The sequence below is a fragment of the Triticum aestivum genome, chromosome 7D, assembly GCF_018294505.1.
Source record: "Triticum aestivum cultivar Chinese Spring chromosome 7D, IWGSC CS RefSeq v2.1, whole genome shotgun sequence".
Classification (NCBI taxonomy): domain Eukaryota; kingdom Viridiplantae; phylum Streptophyta; class Magnoliopsida; order Poales; family Poaceae; genus Triticum; species Triticum aestivum.
In genome coordinates, this window is record NC_057814.1 from 575,199,395 (window position 1) to 575,221,836 (window position 22,442).

The window sequence follows — 22,442 nt, forward strand, 5'->3', positions numbered from 1 at the left end:
CGCTAATGAGATGACTCTCGTATATATATACAGGATTACAAAAAAATGGTTTGAACATATAGTTCACATGCACACGAGAAGAACTTTCGGAGAATGGACGTACATAAATTCATAAATCGCATGCAGAAATACAAACACGGGCGGGCGGGTGGGTGCATACGTACGTACGTAGATACATCAGGAACACTGTTGCACCTGCCATGGGCTTAAATGATTGGGGTCACTCACCGCCACCGGTCAGGTCGGTCTCCGTCTCCCCACTCACTCTCACCCGCCCGCATCATCAACAAAGCTAGCTACAGTAGCTAGCTAGCTCCCCCCAGCTCAATTCCGTCCCCTCACCCCCACAGCAGCTTTCCCACGGCTCCCCTCCCCCCTCCGCGCGCCCGTGCCGCGGCTATCTACCCACCTATATACACACACCCCCGCCCACCCCACTGTCCCTCCTCCCTCTCCTCCTCCTCCCCTCGCCACCACACCCAATCGCCCGCTCGCTCCCTCGGCTCGGCGTCGATCGATCTCTCCTTCTACCCGAGCTGCTCCGTCGTCCGGACGGCGCCGTCGACCGCGTGCTTGCCAGGTGAGATGTGTGGTCGATCTTCCTCGTACTGTAGCTCCGGGCCCTCCGGCGGCCAGCGGCTAGCTGCTGGTTGTGCGGCTGAGGTGACCGCGGTCCAGCGCGTGCGCGCGCGCGTGTGTGTCAGTTTCTTAGCTGATGCTGCTGTGCTGCAGCGGCCGAGCTCAGCAGATTCAGGCCGTCTTGGATGCCACGCTCTGGTCCGGGCCTGCACCGTACTCCAAGCTAGCTCAGGACCAGCTGCTGCCGATCCACTTCGATTCCCCCTTTAGGAAACCCTAGTGTCAGATTTTCGTGCACCCTCGAGAGAGATAGCATGTACAGCTACAGACTCTCGCCGATGCTTAGCTTGATTCGTCGGCTCACCATCAGCTGAGCTGAAGAACCATGCCGCGAACTGATGGGCAGCTAGCTCACTGGCTGGCTGCTGAGTGATAATTAAGATGCTTTTGGTTTCAGGCAGCTCCGTGTGTACTAACGGGCGGCCGTCTCGCATGCAGATCTGAAGTCAAAGCAGGAGAGGACGGACATGCAGGGAGCGCCGGTGGACAGCCCGGGGGCGGCGGAGGCGGCGGCGCGGCCGAGCCGGTACGAGTCGCAGAAGCGCCGGGACTGGCACACGTTCGGGCAGTACCTTCGCAACCACCGCCCGCCACTGGAGCTCTCGCGGTGCAGCGGCGCCCATGTCCTCGAGTTCCTCCGCTACCTCGACCAGTTCGGCAAGACCAAGGTGCACGCCGCGGGCTGCCCCTTCTTCGGCCACCCTTCCCCGCCGGCGCCGTGCCCGTGCCCACTCCGCCAGGCCTCGGGCAGCCTCGACGCGCTCGTCGGCCGCCTGCGCGCCGCCTTCGAGGAGCACGGCGGGCGGCCCGAGGCCAACCCGTTCGGCGCGCGCGCCGTCCGCCTCTACCTCCGCGAGGTGCGCGACTCCCAGGCCAAGGCACGTGGCATCGCCTACGAGAAGAAGCGCCGGAAGCGCCCGCCGCCGTCGTCGTCCCAGAAGGCGGCCAAGGCCGCGCCGTCCCCACCCCCACCCGCCTCCACGCATGTAGCAGCGCCGCCCCCAGAGAGAGCCCCGGAGGTCCTCGTCGCGCGGGCCGTGCCAGCGCAGGGGCACTACTTCATCCCGCACCCGCAGCACTACATGCACGCGCATTTCCTGATGCCAGGCGGCCACGAGGCGGACGCCGCCGTCCCGAGCAGCTCCAGCGGCAACAGCAACGGCCACAGCAATGGCCACAGCGGCGGCACCGGCGACGAGATGGCCATGGCGATGGCGGCAGCGGCGGAGGCGCACGCGGCGGGGTGCATGCTGCCGCTCTCCGTGTTCAACTAGCGAGCTTTCCGGCCGCATCCATGGATGCGATCCTAGCAAAAGCAATCGCAAGGTAGGGCTTAAGTAAGTTAATTCGGAGGTCTATATATCTAGCCGTAATCTTGATCGATCATTGGAACGATGGAAGGATGAGTGTCATCGAGATCGATCGATGAACGTACTATTGTTCTTCTTACCAACACTATTCACCCTTTTGGCTACATTTCCTGCTGGGAGCTAGTGGTGCTCCTCCTCCTTGCTACTGTAGGGTTTCTACTTTCTAGCAGCGTTCGTGCATGCTTGGTTGATTTGTGTATGCAGATATAATTAATCCAAGGCTCGATTGAAATGTCAAGGGGATTTCCACTGCTAGAATGTGCACTGCTGATCGATTGATTCATGGCTCCATGCATTTAATTTGTTGCGTTCTTCCTGTCGTTGAACAGATCTTACTGATGTGTTCCTAGGATTTTAACTTGTTCTTATGACTAGCATTGTCATGACATTTTCTGCAGAATTTTGCGTCATCTGTATGTTTCATCTTTCTTTTATTTTGCCTTGATTTCTCGTATGCTTTCACTGTATATTTCTCTATCTGTGGGCAAGAAAAATCTTGATTCATATGATATGATGTTGGTTGCGTGCTTCCAATTGGTTTGCACGTTGGTGATCAAAAGGATATCGAATTTATATGATAAATCTTGCATGGATTTGCATAGAAAATCCACACAGCTACCATTGAAGTCTTTGCACATTTCTTCATTACAAGTGGGGCCTAAGACCATTTCCGATGCATCTTCTCTTAACACCATATCTTAATGCATGTTAGATGTTTGGTATCTGACAGGGGTTTGGTATTTCATTGTAGACCCTACTTTTATTAAGATTATTTGAGTCTAATTGGATGGTAATATGAGAGTTACTAATATATCAATCATTTGGGTGTGGAGACCATATCTAAGATAAGAGACAGTTCTATATCTCTCGCCACTAGATATACGCCACACAGACAAAAATCATACTTATGTGCTGTGCTGGGCAAAGAGATGGTACACTGGTGAAGCATTTGGAGCGGCATAAAGTATACTTTTTTACAGTTTTCAACGCTGTAGATAACCATATGACGATATGCCTATAAAAGTTAAAATAGACCTCACAACTTGTGTCTTATGTGTAAGATATAGACAACTTACCTACAAGGGGAAAATTAGCGTTGTATGTGCCCCTGTAATTAAGAGCATTTACAACTGGACGCCTCGTATCCACCCCAAAAGCAGGGGTGGCCTGCCCGGCCACGAATTTGGCACCCAACCGGGCCGTGCAAATCCAACCCAAATGTCGGGGCTCTCCGGTAACCCTGATAACCAGCCAATATATGGGGCAGATATGGGGACATCTGGACAGGCCGCCATGTAGGACTGACGGCTGAGACTAAATACTAATACTTGTTGGATTGACGAGCACCTCCACCGGTTTAGGTGATGATGCATTATTGCCCAAGCGACCTAGTCCGGCTTACCAGGCAACCCTAGTCCATTCTTACCCTCCTGCCTGCGATGTTGCTTCCCCCACCTATCCCTATTCCACCATAGTCCGAGATCCAACGTTGGTTGCACGATGGTCCGCGACAAGGTGACCTACTACAAGCTCTTGATGCCGGAGCGCCAGGCGGAGGAGGAGGCCCGCACCGCGCATCGCGCCACACGCATTGCAACCGGTATGCATTCAGATAGTCCGGAGGAGGAGGCGCAGAAGTAGGAGGGCGAAGAGGCGGAGCAGCGGGAGGGGGGGGGGGGGGGTAGGATGAAGATGATGAACGTGAGGAAGCGCCAGACCACTAGGAGGAGGAGGATGAGTAGACAAATAACGACATCATCTCGTTTTATTCCCTTCCTTCCACCTTTCGAAAATCTAACACAGCTCCTACATCTAGCATTATTATTGTACATGACTTCAGAAGAATCTACCATGCCTTACATGTTGAGTGGCATATCTAGGGACTTCTTGATCTTTATAATTTCGAGCATATTTAGTGAAAACTCGGTTTCTTCACATGATTTTTTCTGTGAAAAGGACATTTTCATTCAGTCGGTATACTGAGGTGATACAATTGCACTAAGCGAATGCCCGCCTCTACATAACACGATGCACACAACCAAAATGTTCCTTAAACTAAGTAAAATATTTTTTGCAGTGACATTTGCAACTCTTAAACTAAGCAAAATATTGTAAGAAAAATGTTTGAAAACACATAGTGAGGTTCATGCATGGTATCCATAAATTCACAACTAGATGATACCTCTCACATTGTTGCAGGAATGTTCTGCAATGCATTTCAGTCATATTTGGTTGTACGAAACATGAACACTTGGAGTAATAATATGAGAGTACATTTGAGTTAACGTATTTGTTTATAGTACAGTTGAAATATTTATCAAATATTAATAGCATAAATGAATGAAAATTCACATGCACTTTCACATGTTGAGGTGGGTCTTTTCTTATGTATTGTTGCATGTGTGAGGTGGACTTTTTCCCTTGCAAGTTGCATGCTGAGGTGGCATACTTACATGTTGAGATAAATAGAGTGAGAGCTAGCTATTTTGATACAGACGATAAGAAGTTAAACATCATATCATGTACGCAGATAAGCTCAAATGTCTTAAGGGCTACTTAGTATGCCAGTATGTCTTGCACATATAAATTCACTTCTTTCCATTGGTCAAATATGCATTTGATTTTTCTACTTAGCTTTCATAAGGTATATATTTCTCAAATTTTGGTGCTCGAAGCCCTACAAAAAACATAGAAATCCTTTCCATTCCTTTGCATTCATTGCATGATTTCTGGATAAATTAATAAACTCTACATAATCAGTTAAGCAGAGTCGTCTTTTTCTTACTTGATTTGACCGGCCATCTTTTTTTTTTCTTGACTTGATATTACCTGTCATCTTACTACTGAAGTGAACGTACGCGTGGCATAAATTGTAAATGTGCATATGCATGAGATAGGTGTGGTTGACAATCTTGAAAGGTTCCACGTGTTAGATAGTTGTGGATCATTATCAGTTAAGCAGTGTCTATGTCAAAAATCAAAGAGTTGTACCATGACAAGAATCAATGTCAGAGGTCTATCTATATCGAGCCGAAAACTTTGAAAATCTTGATGTAATTAGTACTACTAGTTTCATCATGGATCTTTGTATGTATTTTGCCTAGTCCAAAGTTCGGATCATTTGCTAAAAGAAATTGACGTCTTTGCATATCCATTTTGCGCACGTCCGTCTCAAGTGGCCCATTGACCTCCACTACTCCCTTTGCTGGAATCCTAATCGCAGGTAGCCACAAATCCACAGACGCAACCCTTTGTCGGCCTAGGGGATTGAGAGACGTCCAGTGGAACAGTTTCCATCTCAAATGAGGAAAGGAACGTATCATGGTCAATGCTCGACGGCCGTACGTATAATTGGTCGAAATGTCGACGTGTGTCTTCCCGCCGAGGCTGATGGAACACCTAGATCGCTATGATGCCATCAAAGCCATGGCGTGGGAGCCCGTCTGCTTTCCTTGTGCCTGATGATTAGGGCCAAATGGGCAATGGATTCTCAAATCATTTGATTCCTGAAGAGACCGGACGGAGAAACACGAGGGTACGCACGCAGCACTGTTCTTCTTCCTATTTTTGCGAGGGTGGCACTCATTAACCGCAGGAAAAAGAATCGGTCTTTTGGTATACCACGTCCAATCGGTCGCCAGCCTGTGGCCGGTGAATTCTCACTGGATTGTTCGCCGGATTGCTTGTGTCTTGTCTTTCGATGGTAAGATAAGTGCACACTGGGGTACCCGTAGCTAGGTAGGATAGGTGCACACTGCACAGTGGCCTGCCCAGGCCAAGTCGATGTCACATCTGTGAGTGAACTCCAGTCCAGGGCGCAGTAGCGAAGTCTCTCATCTGGTAGTTTGGTAGGAGTACATAGTAGTACTAACCAATTACATGTACACAGTGGCGTATTTTGTTCTGTTTAATGAGCATGATTATACATGAATTTGCCTTGGCTGCCAGAGTGTATTTATGTACCCCCATCATTTGCAAAACAGAAGATGTATGGATTTTACACAGTATCTAAGGAGCGGCTTTAACGATCAATCCTTGTGTGAATATGTACGTACGTAAACTATTTTTCATGAAAATGTTAATGGTACATCTTTTATCTAACGCGCGTAAATTTTGGTAGCACTAGCAAATATACTACAAGTCGGTAGCTTATACGAGTTATACATCTGTTTGACGACATAGTTAAGCATGTACTTCCTCCATCCAGGTTTACTTGGGCTTCTCATATTATCTGTAAACTTGTACTACAAATTTAACTAAATAAATCTAAATTATATGTCAAAAAAAATTGAACAGTTGAAACCTCCTTTAAATACAAATCCAACAATAAACTTTCTGTGTCATATACATTGTATTTTGTTAGTTATGTAGATGACCAAAGTTTTACCCAAATATGAAGGCGCCCAATATACCCGCATGGAGGAAGTAACTTTTTGCAGCTGGTCATTCACATATGTCATTCATTTGAGTAGGTAAGGAGTAGTACTACAGGGAGGTTTGAGTCATAGTACACTTTTCACCTACATGTGCCTTGGCGCAGGTCCCATTTACCGACATAGGTAGCCATGTAAATTTTTTGCAACTTGTCGTTTACAATGCTTTGGAGTAATATCGAATATAAATGTGCAAACAACATAACAGGAAGGGGGCCTATCTCACCCACCTGAGCAGTCTTTGTGAACACACATATACAAACAAAGCAAGGGCTCTCGTTTTCAAACAGCACAGTCTCTCTGCACGGCACACCATTTTACTACTGGTAAAACAATTGCAGACCTCCAAAACAGCACCTTGGTCATTGCATGCCCAAAACCTCAGGCTTAATTAATTATTAGTTGGAGTAATTTGATGCATTCAAACAGAATAAGATGATACCCTATTGGGAAGCCTGACCTTGCACTGTTCTATGTCTTCGTGACCAACAGTGCTCTTTCTCTGTCGTCTTGCTCCAAGAGGCAAGAACCACACAGGAGCAGGACCCTAGGTAGCCACCCACAGTATTAGACTCGAGTTGACCCGGTACTACACATCCATGACATCCAACACAAGGAGCACAGGGTGGTCCTGAGGGCAGAGCGATGCCAATAGTACACACCGTAGCAAGACAACACGTAGTGGTGAGGCCATGGGAAGCAATTGCATGCATGCACACATATGATTGTCATGTGTGAATAGCGTAGCCTTTTTAACATATTGCAGTGCATGATCTAGAATCTAGTAGATGCTGTTGGTGCATGCTTTTATATTGCATAGTGCAAAAGGATAACCTTTGGATGGTCATGTAACTTTGGATGGTACTAATGATCTTGATCCTGCTTTTGTTGTAACCTTTTTTATTTGGCCATGTACCCAATTGTTCTTTGTCGCCTTCCTTTGTGTACTATGCTTCTGGGCAGGCACTGTTTAATTTTATTATTGCATACAGATATGTCATCTCAAGCGTGGGGCAGAGAGCTAGTTTGGATTTGGTTAATTAACCGGCATAAACGTCTTGTCAGCTGGGATGCGACCAAGTATTGCTGTAATGTCGCCACGCGGTAGGACATGCTCACTCACGATCTCTTGGATCCTCATGTTCCTCCTAGTTAGCCCGTCAGAAACCCGAGGTTTTTTTAATATATTGTGTTGTTTATTTTATCAATGAAAATTTCAGAGAATTTCAAAGATAATCTTCGTGCTAAAACATTCAAAGGGGAAATTAGTTTTGAAATTTCAGGCTTCATGGAGCTTTTAAAAAAATATTCAAAACATCAAATTCAAAACTTTTTTTGGAAAACAAATCCACATGTACCACTACAGGAAAAATATTGTTTCCGGAGTACCTGGAATACAAATGTCAAGATTTAGAGAGAGAAGGTGAAGTTGATCAAGGTCGCCGGATGATTAGATTAGGAAAAATAACAGCGTAGGTGAGTCTGGGTTCTTCGTGTACTAGTAGTATGGTTTTGCACGCCGTGTCTCTTGGTTGAGTCCGTCTCATAGGGCTAGACCAAGAACTTAAAGCTCGTGAGCTTCATGAGCATTCGATAGTTCGGCTCGCTAAGTTTATAGTTCGCTTCTCAATAAACATAATCAATCATCAATTTCAGCTCATTAAACTTAACGAATGAGCTAACGAGCTTCATGAGTAGCCCGTTAAGCTCATTACTAACTACACAATATATATTTTCATCTTACATGACAGAAATTTCGTAGCATCTCAGCCCAACGATTCAATCTAATCGGCATAGAAGGCAACAAAGTAGTGTAATTTTTTTGTAGTCACCATCATCCTTCATGAAAACCATACCTACACACTCATCCTACAGACCGTAACATGACATAATCTCTTAACAAGGGCTCACGAGCTTCAAATGAACCGAGCCGAAGGGTTTTCTACTCGTAACGAGCTGAGTCTTAACGAGCATGAGCTTAACGAGCCGAGCTGAGCACCTCGTTAATCTACCCATCATGCCAGTGTGTATGTCCGGGTAGGCTTAGAAGTCTAAGTTAGAGTCAGACTATGCTACATATATAGGTAAGCTAGCGTGATCGTTAGGTCGGCAGCTTCGTGTATATATATGTACAATATTATACCTGAAAAAAGGAGTAAAGAACCTTTATTTTTCGAGTCAACCTCTAGGTATGAATGACAAGAGACAAACGACGTCCAATAATTATGTATAAGACTAGCAGAGGCTGACACGGATTCCTTTCCCTTACCAAAAGACGCCCAATAATTATGTACAAAACTTGCAGAGGCTGACACGGATTCCTTTCCCTTACCAAAAACCATGTTGTTTCTCAATGCCAGGCTCTCCAGAAAATGAATATAATTAGGTCACGCATAGTAGGGATTAATTCATCCAAAAGAATAAGAAACCAATCAGACAGCCAGACTATCCACTACAAAAAAAAGACACATCCGTGACATTTTGGGTCGAACGATTTTTTTTTCTGTCATACATATGACACTTCTATGACGATAATTGTGACAAAACCCGGTATCATCATAGATGTGGTGGGCTCCTACTTCTATGACAAAAAATCATGACAGAAAATGGGCTTTTCATCCTGGGCGGGCCGGAGACGCAGCTGCATGACATTCTTTGGGTCGTCCATGACGGAAAAAACCGTGGTAGAAGCGAGGGCGAGGAAAATTTCGGGGAGTTCCCGGTTACGGTGGGAGGTCGGGGGCCGAGCGATGCGCGTTTCTCTCGTACACGTACGCGCGTGTGTGCGAGGCGTTGGCTCTAACTGAACCCGAGCGAGGCGTTGGGCTCTAACTGAACCCGAGCGATTGCACTGCAGGCTATGCGTTACTGAACCCGAGCGATCGATCGATGGCTGTTAACTGAACCCGATCGAGCGATTCCTTCGCTACTACTGCTAACTGAAGCCGATCGATGCTGCCTCTGGGATGAACAGTGAGCGTTGCGCGGGGGGGGGGGGGGGTTGGATGAACAGTGAGCGGTGGCATTGCCTCTGGATGAACAGGACCCCGTGGTGTGGTGGAGGGCTGGATGAACAGTAGACGGTGGAGGGGTGCCCGTGGAGGGGTGGTTCAACAGGACCCCGTGGTGTGGATGGCTGGATAAACAGTAGACGGTGGAGGGGTGCCCGTGGAGGGGTGGTTGAACAGTAGCCGGTGGAGTAGCGCGCGGTGGAGGCTGGATGAACAGGAGTCCGTGGAGGCTGGAGGAGGTCGACGGTAGCCCGTGGAGGCTGGAGGAGGTCGACGGTGGAGATGAACAGTATCCCGTGGAGTCCCGTTTTGCGGTACGCCACACCCCTCCCGATGAACAGGACCCCGTTTCGACCGTAGGAGGTCCGTTTCGTCCTTTTTGCGGTACGCCACACCCCTCCCGATCAACAGGACCCCCGTTTCGACCGTAGGAGGTCCGTTTCGTCCGTTTTGCGGTACGCCACACCCCTCCCGATCAACAGGACCCCGTTTCGACCGTAGGAGGTCAGTTTCCTCCGTTTTGCGGTACGCCACACCCCTCCGATCAACAGGACCCTGTTCCGAACGTAGGAGGTCCGTTTCCTCCGTTGTGCGGTATGCCAGGCCTCGTTTCCATCGCCTGTTCCGTCCAAGCCCTCCCGATGAACACGACCACGCATTCCGTGCCGACCCAGCCGGTTGGCTCCCACGCGTTCCGTTGCCTCCCGATGAACACGACGCATTTCGTTGCCTCCCCATGAACACGACGTATTTCGTTGCCTCCCCATGAAATATGCCCTAGAGGCAATAATAAAGTATTATATATTTCCTTATATCATGATAAATGTTTATTATTCATGCTAGAATTGTATTAACCGGAAACATAATACATGTGTGAATACATAGACGAACAGAGTGTCACTAGTATGCCTCTACTTGACTAGCTCGTTAATCAAAAATGGTTATGTTTCCTAGCCATAGACATGAGTTGTCATTTGATTAACGAGATCACCTCATTAGGAGAATGGCGTGATTGACTTGACCCATTCCGTTAGCTTAGCACCCGATCGTTTAGTATGTTGCTATTATTGGGAATCGTAACATAATTTTAAAATTTTCCTACGCTCACCAAGATGCATCTATGGAGTCTACTAGCAACGAGGGGAAAGGAGTGCATCTACATACCCTTGTAGATCGCGAGCGGAAGCGTTCCAATGAATGTGGATGACGGAGTCGTACTTGCCGTGATCCAAATCACCGATGACCGAGTGCCGAACGGACGGCACCTCCGCGTTCAACACACGTACGGTGCAGCGACGTCTCCTCCTTCTTGATCCAGCAAGGGGGAAGGAGAGGTTGATGGAGATCCAACAGCACGACGGCGTGGTGGTGGATGGAGCGGGTCTCTGGCAGGGCTTCGCCGAGCTTCTGAGAGAGAGAGAGAGAGAGGTGTTGCAGGGGAGGAGGGAGGCGCCCAACGCTGTATGTTGCTGCCCTCCCTCCCCCCCCTTTATATAGGCCCGGGGGGGGGGGGCGCCGGCCCCTAAAGATGGGATCTCAAGGGGGGGGGGCGGCGGCCAAAGGGGGGGAAGGGGTTGCCTTGCCCCCCAAGGCAAGGGGGAAGTCACCCCACCCTAGGGTTTGCAACCCTAGGCGCATGGGGGGAGGCCCATGGGGGGGGGCGCCCAGCCCACTAGGGGCTGGTTCCCTTCCACTTTCAGCCCATGGGGCCCTCCGGGATAGGTGGCCCCACCCGGTGGACCCCCGGGGCCCTTCCGGTGGTCCCGGTACAATACCGGTAACCCCCGAAACTTTCCCGGTGGCTGAAACTGGACTTCCTATATATAATTCTTCACCTCAGGACCATTCCGGAACCTCTCGTGATGTCCGGGATCTCATCCGGGAGTCCGAACAACTTTCGGGTTTCCGCATACACATATCTCTACAACCCTAGCGTCACCGAACCTTAAGTGTGTAGACCCTACGGGTTCGGGAGACATGCAGACATGACCGAGACGCCTCTCCGGTCAATAACCAACAGCGGGATCTGGATACCCATGTTGGCTCCCACATGTTCCACGATGATCTCATCGGATGAACCACGGTGTCGAGGATTCAATCAATCCCGTATGCAATTCCCTTTGTCAATCGGTATGTTACTTGCCCGAGATTCGATCGTCGGTATCCCAATACCTTGTTCAATCTCGTTACCGGCAAGTCTCTTTACTCGTCCCGCAATGCATGATCCCGTGACTAACGCCTTAGTCACATTGAGCTCATTATGATGATGCATTACCGAGTGGGCCCAGAGATACCTCTCCGTCACACGGAGTGACAAATCACAGTCTCGATCCGTGCCAACCCAACAGACACTTTCGGAGATACCCGTAGTGCACCTTTATAGTCACCCAGTTACGTTGTGACGTTTGGCACACCCAAAGCACTCCTACGGTACCCGGGAGTTGCACGATCTCATGGTCTAAGGAAAAGATACTTGACATTGGAAAAGCTCTAGCAAACGAAACTACACGACCTTTTATGCTATGCTTAGGATTGGGTCTTGTCCATCACATCATTCTCCTAATGATGTGATCCCGTTATCAATGACATCCAATGTCCATAGTCAGGAAACCATGACTATCTATTGATCAACGAGCTAGTCAACTAGAGGCTTCTAGGGACACGTTGCCGTCTATGCATTCACACATGTATTACGATTTCCGGACAATACAATTATAGCATGAATAATAGACCATTATCATGAACAAAGAAATATAATAATAACCATTTATTATTGCCTCTAGGGCATATTTCCAACAGTCTCCCACTTGCACTAGAGTCAATAATCTATTTACATTGTGATGAATCGAACACCCATTGCGTCCTGGTGTTGATCATGTTTTGCCCTAGGGAGAGGTTTAGTCAACGGATCTGCTACATTCAGGTCCGTATGTACTTTACAAATATCTATGTCTCCATTTTGAACACTTTCACGAATGGAGTTGAAGCGACGCTTGATATGCCTGGTCTTCCTGTGAAACCTGGGCTCCTTCGCAAGGGCAATGGCTCCAGTGTTGTCACAGAAGAGAGTCATCGGGCCCGACGCATTGGGAATCACCCCTAGGTCGGTAATGAACTCCTTCATCCAGACTGCTTCCTGTGCTGCCTCCGAGGCTGCCATGTACTCCGCTTCACATGTAGATCCCGCCACGACGCTTTGCTTGCAACTGCACCAGCTTACTGCTCCTCCATTCAAAATATACACGTATCCGGTCTGTGACTTCGAGTCATCCAGATCTGTGTCGAAGCTAGCGTCGACGTAACCCTTTACGACGAGCTCTTCGTCACCTCCATAAACGAGAAACATATCCTTAGTCCTTTTCAGGTACTTCAGGATATTCTTGACCGCTGTCCAGTGTTCCATGCCGGGATTACTTTGGTACCTTCCTACCAAACTTACGGCAAGGTTTACATCAGGTCTGGTACACAGCATGGCATACATAATAGACCCTATGGCCGAGGCATAGGGGATGACACTCATCTTTTCTATATCTTCTGCCGTGGTCGGGCATTGAGCCGTGCTCAATTGCACACCTTGCAATACAGGCAAGAACCCCTTCTTGGACTGATCCATATTGAACTTCTTCAATATCTTGTCAAGGTATGTACTCTGTGAAAGACCAATGAGGCGTCTTGATCTATCTCTATAGATCTTGATGCCTAATATATAAGCAGCTTCTCCAAGGTCCTTCATTGAAAAACACTTATTCAAATAGGCCTTTATACTTTCCAAGAATTCTATATCATTTCCCATCAATAATATGTCATCCACATATAATATGAGAAATGCTACAGAGCTCCCACTCACTTTCTTGTAAACACAGGCTTCTCCATAAGTCTGTGTAAACCCAAACGCTTTGATCATCTCATCAAAGCGAATGTTCCAACTCCGAGATGCTTGCACCAGCCCATAGATTGAGCGCTGGAGCTTGCATACTTTGTTAGCATTCTTAGGATCGACAAAACCTTCCGGCTGCATCATATACAACTCTTCCTTAAGGAAGCCGTTAAGGAATGCCGTTTTGACGTCCATCTGCCATATCTCATAATCATAGTATGCGGCAATTGCTAACATGATTCGGACGGACTTCAGCTTCGCTACGGGTGAGAAAGTCTCATCGTAGTCAACCCCTTGAACTTGTCGATAACCCTTAGCGACAAGTCGAGCTTTGTAGATGGTCACATTACCATCCGCGTCCGTCTTCTTCTTAAAGATCCATTTGTTTTCTATGGCTCGCCGCTCATCGGGCAAGTCAGTCAAAGTCCATACTTTGTTTTCATACATGGATTCTATCTCGGATTTCATGGCTTCTAGCCATTTGTCGGAATCCGGGCCCGCCATCGCTTCTTCATAGTTCGAAGGTTCACCGTTGTCTAACAACATGATTTCTAGGACAGGGTTGCCGTACCACTCTGGTGCGGAACGTGTCCTTGTGGACCTACGAAGTTCAGTAACTTGATCCGAAGCTTCATGATCATCATCATTAACTTCCTCCCCAGTCGGTGTAGGCACCACAGGAACATTTTCCCGCGCTGCGCTACTTTCCGGTTCGGAAGGGGTGACTATCACCTCATCAAGTTCCACTTTCCTCCCACTCAATTCTTTCGAGAGAAACTCCTTCTCCAGAAAGGACCCGTTCTTGGCAACGAAGATCTTGCCTTCGGATCTGAGGTAGAAGGTATACCCAATGGTTTCCTTAGGGTATCCTATGAAGACGCATTTTTCCGATTTGGGTTCGAGCTTTTCAGGTTGAAGTTTCTTGACATAAGCATCGCATCCCCAAACTTTTAGAAACGACAGCTTAGGTTTCTTCCCAAACCATAATTCATACGGTGTCGTCTCAACGGATTTCGACGGAGCCCTATTTAAAGTGAATGCGGCAGTCTCTAAAGCATAACCCCAAAATGAGAGCGGTAAATCGGTAAGAGACATCATAGATCGCACCATATCCAATAGAGTGCGATTACGACGTTCGGACACACCATTTCTCTGAGGTGTTCCAGGCGGCGTGAGTTGTGAAACTATTCCACATTTCCTTAAGTGTGTACCAAATTCGTGACTTAAATATTCTCCACCACGATCTGATCGTAAGAATTTTATTTTCCTGTCACGTTGATTCTCAACTTCACTCTGAAATTCCTTGAATTTTTCAAAGGTTTCAGACTTGTGTTTCATTAGGTAGACATACCCATATCTACTTAAATCATCTGTGAGAGTGAGAACATAACGATATCCTCCGCGAGCCTCAACACTCATTGGACCACACACATCGGTATGTATGATTTCCAATAAGTTGGTTGCTCGCTCCATTGTTCCGGAGAACGGAGTCTTGGTCATCTTACCCATGAGGCATTGTTCGCACGTGTCAAATGATTCGTAATCAAGAGACTCCAAAAGTCCATCTGCATGGAGCTTTTTCATGCGCTTGACACTAATGTGACCAAGGCGGCAGTGCCACAAGTATGTGGGACTATTGTTATCAACTTTACATCTTTTGGTATTCACACTATGAACATGTGTAACATCACGTTCGAGATTCATCAAAAATAAACCATTGACCAGCGGGGCATGACCATAAAACATATCTCTCAAATAAATAGAACAACCATTATTCTCGGATTTAAATGAGTAGCCATCTCGAATTAAACGAGATCCAGGTACAATGTTCATGCTCAAAGCTGGCACTAAATAACAATTATTGAGGTTCAAAACTAATCCCGTGGGTAGATGCAGAGGTAGCGTGCCGACGGCGATCACATCGACCTTGGAACCATTCCCGACGCGCATCGTCACCTCGTCCTTCGCCAGTCTCCGTTTATTCCGTAGTTCCTATTTTGAGTTACAAATATGAGCAACCGCACCTGTATCAAATACCCAGGAGCTACTACGAGTACTGGTAAGGTACACATCAATTACATGTATATCACATATACCTTTGGTGTTGCCGGCCTTCCTCTTGTCCGCTAAGTATTTGGGGCAGTTCCGCTTCCAGTGACCACTTCCCTTGCAATAAAAGCACTCAGTCTCGGGCTTGGGTCCATTCTTTGACTTCTTCCCAGTAACTGGTTTACCGGGCACGGCAACTCCCTTGCCGTCCTTCTTGAAGTTCTTCTTACCCTTGCCCTTCTTGAACTTAGTGGTTTTATTCATCATCAACACTTGATGTTCTTTTCTGATCTCCCCTTCCGCTGATTTCAGCATTGAATATACCTCAGGAATGGTCTTTTCCATCCCCTGCATATTGTAGTTCATCACAAAGCTCTTGTAGCTTGGTGGAAGCGACTGGAGGATTCTGTCAATGACCGCTTCATCCGGGAGATTAACTCCCAGCTGAGACAAGCGGTTATGCAATCCAGACATTCTGAGTATGTTCTCACTAACAGAACTGTTCTCCTCCATTTTAAAGCTGAAGAACTTGTCGGAGACATCATATCTCTCGACCCGGGCATGAGCTTGGAAAACCAATTTCAGCTCCTCGAACATCTCATATGCTCCATGTTTCTCAAAACGCTTTTGGAGACCCGGTTCTAAGCTGTAAAGCATGCCGCACTGAACGAGGGAGTAATCATCAGCACGTGATTGCCAAGCATTCATAACGTCTTGGTTCTGTGGGATTGGTGCTTCACCTAGCGGTGCTTCTAAGACATAATCTTTCTTGGCTACTATGAGGATGAGCCTCAGGTTCCGGACCCAGTCCGTATAGTTGCTGCCATCATCTTTCAGCTTGGTTTTCTCTAGGAACGCGTTTAAATTGAGGACAACATTGGCCATTTGATCTACAATACATAGTGTAAAGATTTTAGACTAAGTTCATGATAATTAAGTTCATCTAATCAAATTATTTAATGAACTCCCACTCAGATAGACATCCCTCTCGTCATCTAAGTGAAACATGATCCGAGTTTAACTAGGTCGTGTCCGATCATCACGTGAGACGGACTAGTCAAGATCGGTGAACATCTCCATGTTGATCGTATCTTCTATACGACTCATGCTCGACCTTTCGGTCCTCCGTGTTCCGAGGCCATGTCTGTACATGCTAGGCTCGTCAAGTCAACCTAAGTGCATTGCGTGTGTTCCGAGGCCATGTCTGTACATGCTAGGCTCGTCAACACCCGTTGTATTCGAACGTTAGAATCTATCACACCCGATCATCACGTGGTGCTTCGAAACAACGAACCTTCGCAACGGTGCACAGTTAGGGTGAACACTTTATTGAAATTATTAAAAGGGATCATCTTACTTACTACCGTCGTTCTAAGCAAATAAGATGCAAAACATGATAAACATCACATGCAATCAAATAGTGACATGATATGGCCAATATCATTATGCTCCTTTGATCTCCATCTTCGGGGCACCATGATCATCTTCGTCACCGGCATGACACCATGATCTCCATCATCATGATCTCCATCACTGTGTCTTCATGAAGTCATCACGCCAACGATTACTTCTACTTCTATGGCTAACGCGTTTAGCAACAAAGTAAAGTAATTTACATGGCGTTATTCAATGACACGCAGGTCATACAAAATAATAAAGACAACTCCTATGGCTCCTGCCGGTTGTCATACTCATCGACATGCAAGTCGTGATTCCTATTACAAGAATATGATCAATCTCATACATCACATATATCATTCATCACATCTTCTGGCCATATCACATCACATAGCACTTGCTGCAAAAACAAGTTAGACGTCCTCTAATTGTTGTTGCAAGTTTTTACGTGGTTTGTAGGTTTCTAGCAAGAACGTTTCTTACCTACGTATGACCACAACGTGATTTGCCAATTTCTATTTACCCTTCATAAGGACCCTTTTCATCGAATCCGTTCCGACTAAAGTAGGAGAGACAGACACCCGCTAGCCACCATATGCAACTTGTGCATGTCAATCGGTGGAACCTGTCTCACGTAAGTGTACGTGTAAGGTCGGTCCGGGCCGCTTCATCCTACAATACCGCCGAAACAAGAAAAGACTAGTAGCGGCAAGAAGAATTGGCAAACTCAACGCCCACAACTGCTTTGTGTTCTACTCGTGCATAGTAACTACGCATAGGCCTGGCTCATGATGCCACTGTTGGGAATCGTAGCATAATTTTAAATTTTCCTACGCTCACTAAGATGCATCTATGGAGTCTACTAGCAACGAGGGGAAAGGAGTGCATCTACATACCCTTGTAGATCGCGAGCGGAAGCGTTCCTATGAACGTGGATGATGGAGTCGTACTCGCCGTGATCCAAATCACCGATGACCGAGTTCCGAACGGACGGCACCTCCGCGTTCAACACACGTACTGTGCAGCGACGTCTCCTCCTTCTTGATCCAGCAAGGGGGAAGGAGAGGTTGATGGAGATCCAACAGCACGACGGCGTGGTGGTGGATGTAGCGGGTCTCCGACAGGGCTTCGCCGAGCTTCTGCGAGAGAGAGAGATGTGTTGCAGGGGAGGAGGGAGGCGCCCAAGGCTGTATGTTGCTGCCCTCCCTCCCCCCCTTTATATAGGCCCCCTGGGGGGGGGGCGCCGGCCCCTAAAGATGGGATCTCAAGGGGGGGCGGCGGCCAAAGGGGGGGAAGGGGTTGCCTTGCCCCCCAAGGCAAGGGGGAAGTCCCCCCACCCTAGGGTTTGCAACCCTAGGCGCATGGGGGGAGGCCCATGGGGGGGCGCCCAGCCCACTAGGGGCTGGTTTCCTTCCACTTTCAGCCCATGGGGCCCTCCGGGATAGGTGGCCCCACCCGGTGGACCCCCGGGACCCTTCCGGTGGTCCCGGTACAATACCGGTAACCCCCGAAACTTTCCCGGTGGCCGAAACTGGACTTCCTGTATATAATTCTTCACCTCAGGACCATTCCGGAACCTCTCGTGACGTCCGGGATCTCATCCGGGACTCCGAACAACTTTCGGGTTTCCGCATACACATATCTCTACAACCCTAGCGTCACCGAACCTTAAGTGTGTAGACCCTACGGGTTCGGGAGACATGCAGACATGACCGAGACGCCTCTCCGGTCAATAACCAACAGCGGGATCTGGATACCCATGTTGGCTCCCACATGTTCCACGATGATCTCATCGGATGAACCACGGTGTCGAGGATTCAATCAATCCCGTATGCAATTCCCTTTGTCAATCGGTATGTTACTTGCCCGAGATTCGATCGTCGGTATCCCAATACCTTGTTCAATATCGTTACCGGCAACTCTCTTTACTCGTACCGCAATGCATGATCCCGTGACTAACGCCTTAGTCACATTGAGCTCATTATGATGATGCATTGCCGAGTGGGCCCAGAGATACCTCTCCGTCACAGGAGTGACAAATCCTAGTCTCGATCCGTGCCAACCCAACAGACACTTTCGGAGATACCCGTAGTGCACCTTTATAGTCACCCAGTTACGTTGTGACATTTGGCACACCCAAAGCACTCCTACGGTACCCGGGAGTTGCACGATCTCATGGTCTAAGGAAAAGATACTTGACATTGGAAAAGCTCTAGCAAACGAAACTACACGACCTTTTATGCTATGCTTAGGATTGGGTCTTGTCCATCACATCATTCTCCTAATGATGTGATCCCGTTATCAATGACATCCAATGTCCATAGTCAGGAAACCATGACTATCTATTGATCAACGAGCTAGTCAACTAGAGGCTTACTAGGGACACGTTGCGGTCTATGCATTCACACATGTATTACGATTTCCGGACAATACAATTATAGCATGAATAATAGACCATTATCATGAACAAAGAAATATAATAATAACCATTTATTATTGCCTCTAGGGCATATTTCCAACAGCTATTGCTTTCTTCATGACTTATACATGTTCCTATGACTATGAGATTATGCAACTCCCGTTTACCGGAGGAAGACTTTGTGTGCTACCAAATGTCACAACCTAAATGAGTGATTATAAAGGTGCTCTACAGGTGTCTCCAAAGGTACTTGTTGGGTTGGCGTATTTCGAGATTAGGATTTGTCACTCCAATTGTTGGAGAGGTATCTCTGGGCCCACTCGGTAATGCACATCACTATAAGCCTTCCAAGCATTGTGACTAATGAGTTAGTTGCGGGATGATGTGTTACGGAACGAGTAAAGAGACTTGCCGGTAACGACATTGAACTAGGTATCGAGATACCGATGATCAAATCTCGGGCAAGTAACATACCGGTGACAAAGGGAACAACGTATGTTGTTATGCGGTCTGACCGATAAAGATCTTCGTAGTATATGTGGGAGCCAATATGGGCATCCAGGTCCCGCTATTGGTTATTGACCGGAGACGTGTCTCGGTCATGTCTACATAGTTCTCGAACCCGTAGGGTCCGCACGCTTAAAGTTACGATGACAGTTTTATTATGAGTTTATGTATGTTGATGTACCGAAGGAGTTCGGAGTCCCGGCTGAGATCGGGGACATGACGAGGAGTCTCGAAATGGTCGAGACGTAAAGATCGATATATTGGACGACTATATTCGGACTTCGGAAAGGTTCCGAGTGATTCGGGTATTTTTCGGAGTACCGGAGAGTTACGGGAATACGTATTGGGCCTTATTGGGCCATACGGGAAAGAAGGAAAAGAGCCTCAAGGGTGGCCGCACCCCTCCCCTTGGTCTGGTCCGAATTGGACTAGGGAAGGGGGGCGCCCCCTTCCTTCCTTCTCTTTTTCCCTTCCTCTTTTCCTATTCCATATGGGAGGTGGAATCCTACTAGGACTAGGGAGTCCTAGTAGGACTCCACACTTGGTGCGCCCCCTCCTAGGGCCGGCCTCCTCCTCCCTTGCTCCTTTATATACGGGGGCAGGGGGCACCCCAGAGACACAACAATTGATCCTTGAGATCTCTTAGCCGTGTGCGGTGCCCCCCTCCACCATATTACACCTCGATAATAACGTTGCGGAGCTTAGGCGAAGCCCTGCGTCGGTGGAACATCATCATCGTCACCACGCCGTCGTGCTGACGAAACTCTCCCTCAACACTCGGCTGGATCGGAGTTCGAGGGACGTCATCGAGCTGAACGTGTGTAGAACTCGGAGGTGCCGTACGTTCGGTACTTGATCGGTCGGATCGTGAAGACGTACGACTACATCAACCGCGTTGTGATAACACTTCCGCTGTCGGTCTACGAGGGTACGTGGACAACACTCTCCCCTCTCGTTGCTATGCATCACCATGATCTTGCGTGTGCGTAGGATTTTTTTTGAAATTACTACGTTCCCCAACAGTGGCATCCGAGCCTGGTTTTATGCGTTGATGCTATGCACGAGTAGAACACAAGTGAGTTGTGGGCGATATAAGTCATACTGCTTACGAGCATGTCATACTTTGGTTCAACGGTATTGTGAGATGAAGCGGCCCGGACCGACATTACCCGTACGCTTACGTGAGACGGGTTTCACCGTTCGGAGCACTCGTTGCTTAAAGGTGACCGGCGGGTGTCTGTCTCTCTCACTTTAGTTGAACCGAGTGTGGCTACGCCCGGTCCTTGCGAAGTTTAAACAGCACCAACTTGACAAACTATCGTTGTGGTTTTGATGCGTAGGTAAGAACGGTTCTTGCTAAGCCCGTAGCAGCCACGTAAAAACATGCAACAACAAAGTAGAGGACGTCTAACTTGTTTTTGCAGGGCATGTTGTGATGTGATATGGTCAAGACATGATGTGATATAATGTGTTGTATGAGATGATCATGTTTTGTAACCGAGTTATCGGCAACTGGCAGGAGCCATATGGTTGTCGCTTTATTGTATGAGATGCGATCGCCATGTAATAGTTTTACTTTATCCCTAAGCGGTAGCGATAGTCGTAAAAGCAATAAGGTGGCGAGACGACAACGATGCTACGATGGAGATCAAGGTGTCGCGCCGGTGACGATGGTGATCATGACGGTGCTTCGGAGATGGAGATCACAAGCACGGTGCTTCGGAGATGGAGATCACAAGCACAAGATGATGATGGCCATATCATATCACTTATATTGATTGCATGTGATGTTAATCCTTTATGCATCTTATCTTGCTTTGATTGACGGTAGCATTATAAGATGATCTCTCACTAAAATTTCAAGATAAAAGTGTTCTCCTTGAGTATGCACCGTTGCAAAAGTTCTTCGTGCTGAGACACCACGTGTTAATCGGGTGTGATAGGCTCTACGTTCAAATACAACGGGTGCAAAACAGTTGCACACGCGGAATACTCAGGTTAAACTTGACGAGCCTAGCATATACAGATATGGCCTCGGAACACAGAGACCGAAAGGTCGAGCGTGAATCATATAGTAGATATGATCAACATAGTGATGTTCACCATTGAAACTACTCCATCTCACGTGTTAATCGGACATGGTTTAGTTGCTTTGGATCACGTAATCACTTAGATGATTAGAGGGATGTCTATCTAAGTGGGAGTTCTTAAGTAATATGATTAATTGAACTTAAATTTATCATGAACTTAGTCCTGATAGTATTTTGCAAATTATGTTGTAGATCAATAGCTCGCGTTGTTGCTTCCCTGTGTTTATTTTTATATGTTCCTAGAGAAAAATTATGTTGAAAGATGTTAGTAGCAATGATGCGGATTGGATCCGTGATCTGAGGATTATCCTCATTGCTGCAAGAATTATGTCCTTGATGCATCGCTAGGTGACAGACCTATTGCAGGAGCAGATGCACACGTTATGAACGTTTGGCTAGCTCAATATGATGACTACTTGATAGTTTAGTGCACCATGCTTAACGGCTTAGAATCGGGACTTCAAAGACGTTTTGAACGTCATGGACCATATGAGATGTTCCAGGAGTTGAAGTTAATATTTCAAGCAAATACCCGAGTTGAGAGATATGAAGTCTCCAACAAGTTCTATAGCTAAAAGATGGAGGAGAATCGCTCAACTAGTGAGCATGTGCTCAGATTGTCTGGGTACTACAATCGCTTGAATCAAGT

General features: G+C 47.4%; 1 protein-coding gene across 2 annotated transcripts; it reads left to right on the top strand.

Annotated features, from left to right (window-relative positions):
- Nucleotides 1–319: 319 nt before the first annotated feature.
- Nucleotides 320–2,247, top strand: LOC123166451 (protein G1-like2). Of its 2 annotated transcripts, none has more exons than XM_044584256.1 (2): nucleotides 320–580; nucleotides 1,078–2,247. In XM_044584256.1, the coding sequence occupies exon 2, from the start codon at nucleotides 1,107–1,109 to the stop codon at nucleotides 1,911–1,913; it is 807 nt and encodes a 268-aa protein (XP_044440191.1). In that variant the 5' UTR covers nucleotides 320–580; nucleotides 1,078–1,106; the 3' UTR covers nucleotides 1,914–2,247. The 2 variants fall into 2 exon arrangements, with proteins under 2 accessions (XP_044440191.1, XP_044440189.1); XM_044584254.1 differs by having other exon boundaries at nucleotides 396–580; nucleotides 1,037–2,247.
- The last annotated feature ends 20,195 nt before the right edge of the window (nucleotides 2,248–22,442 follow it).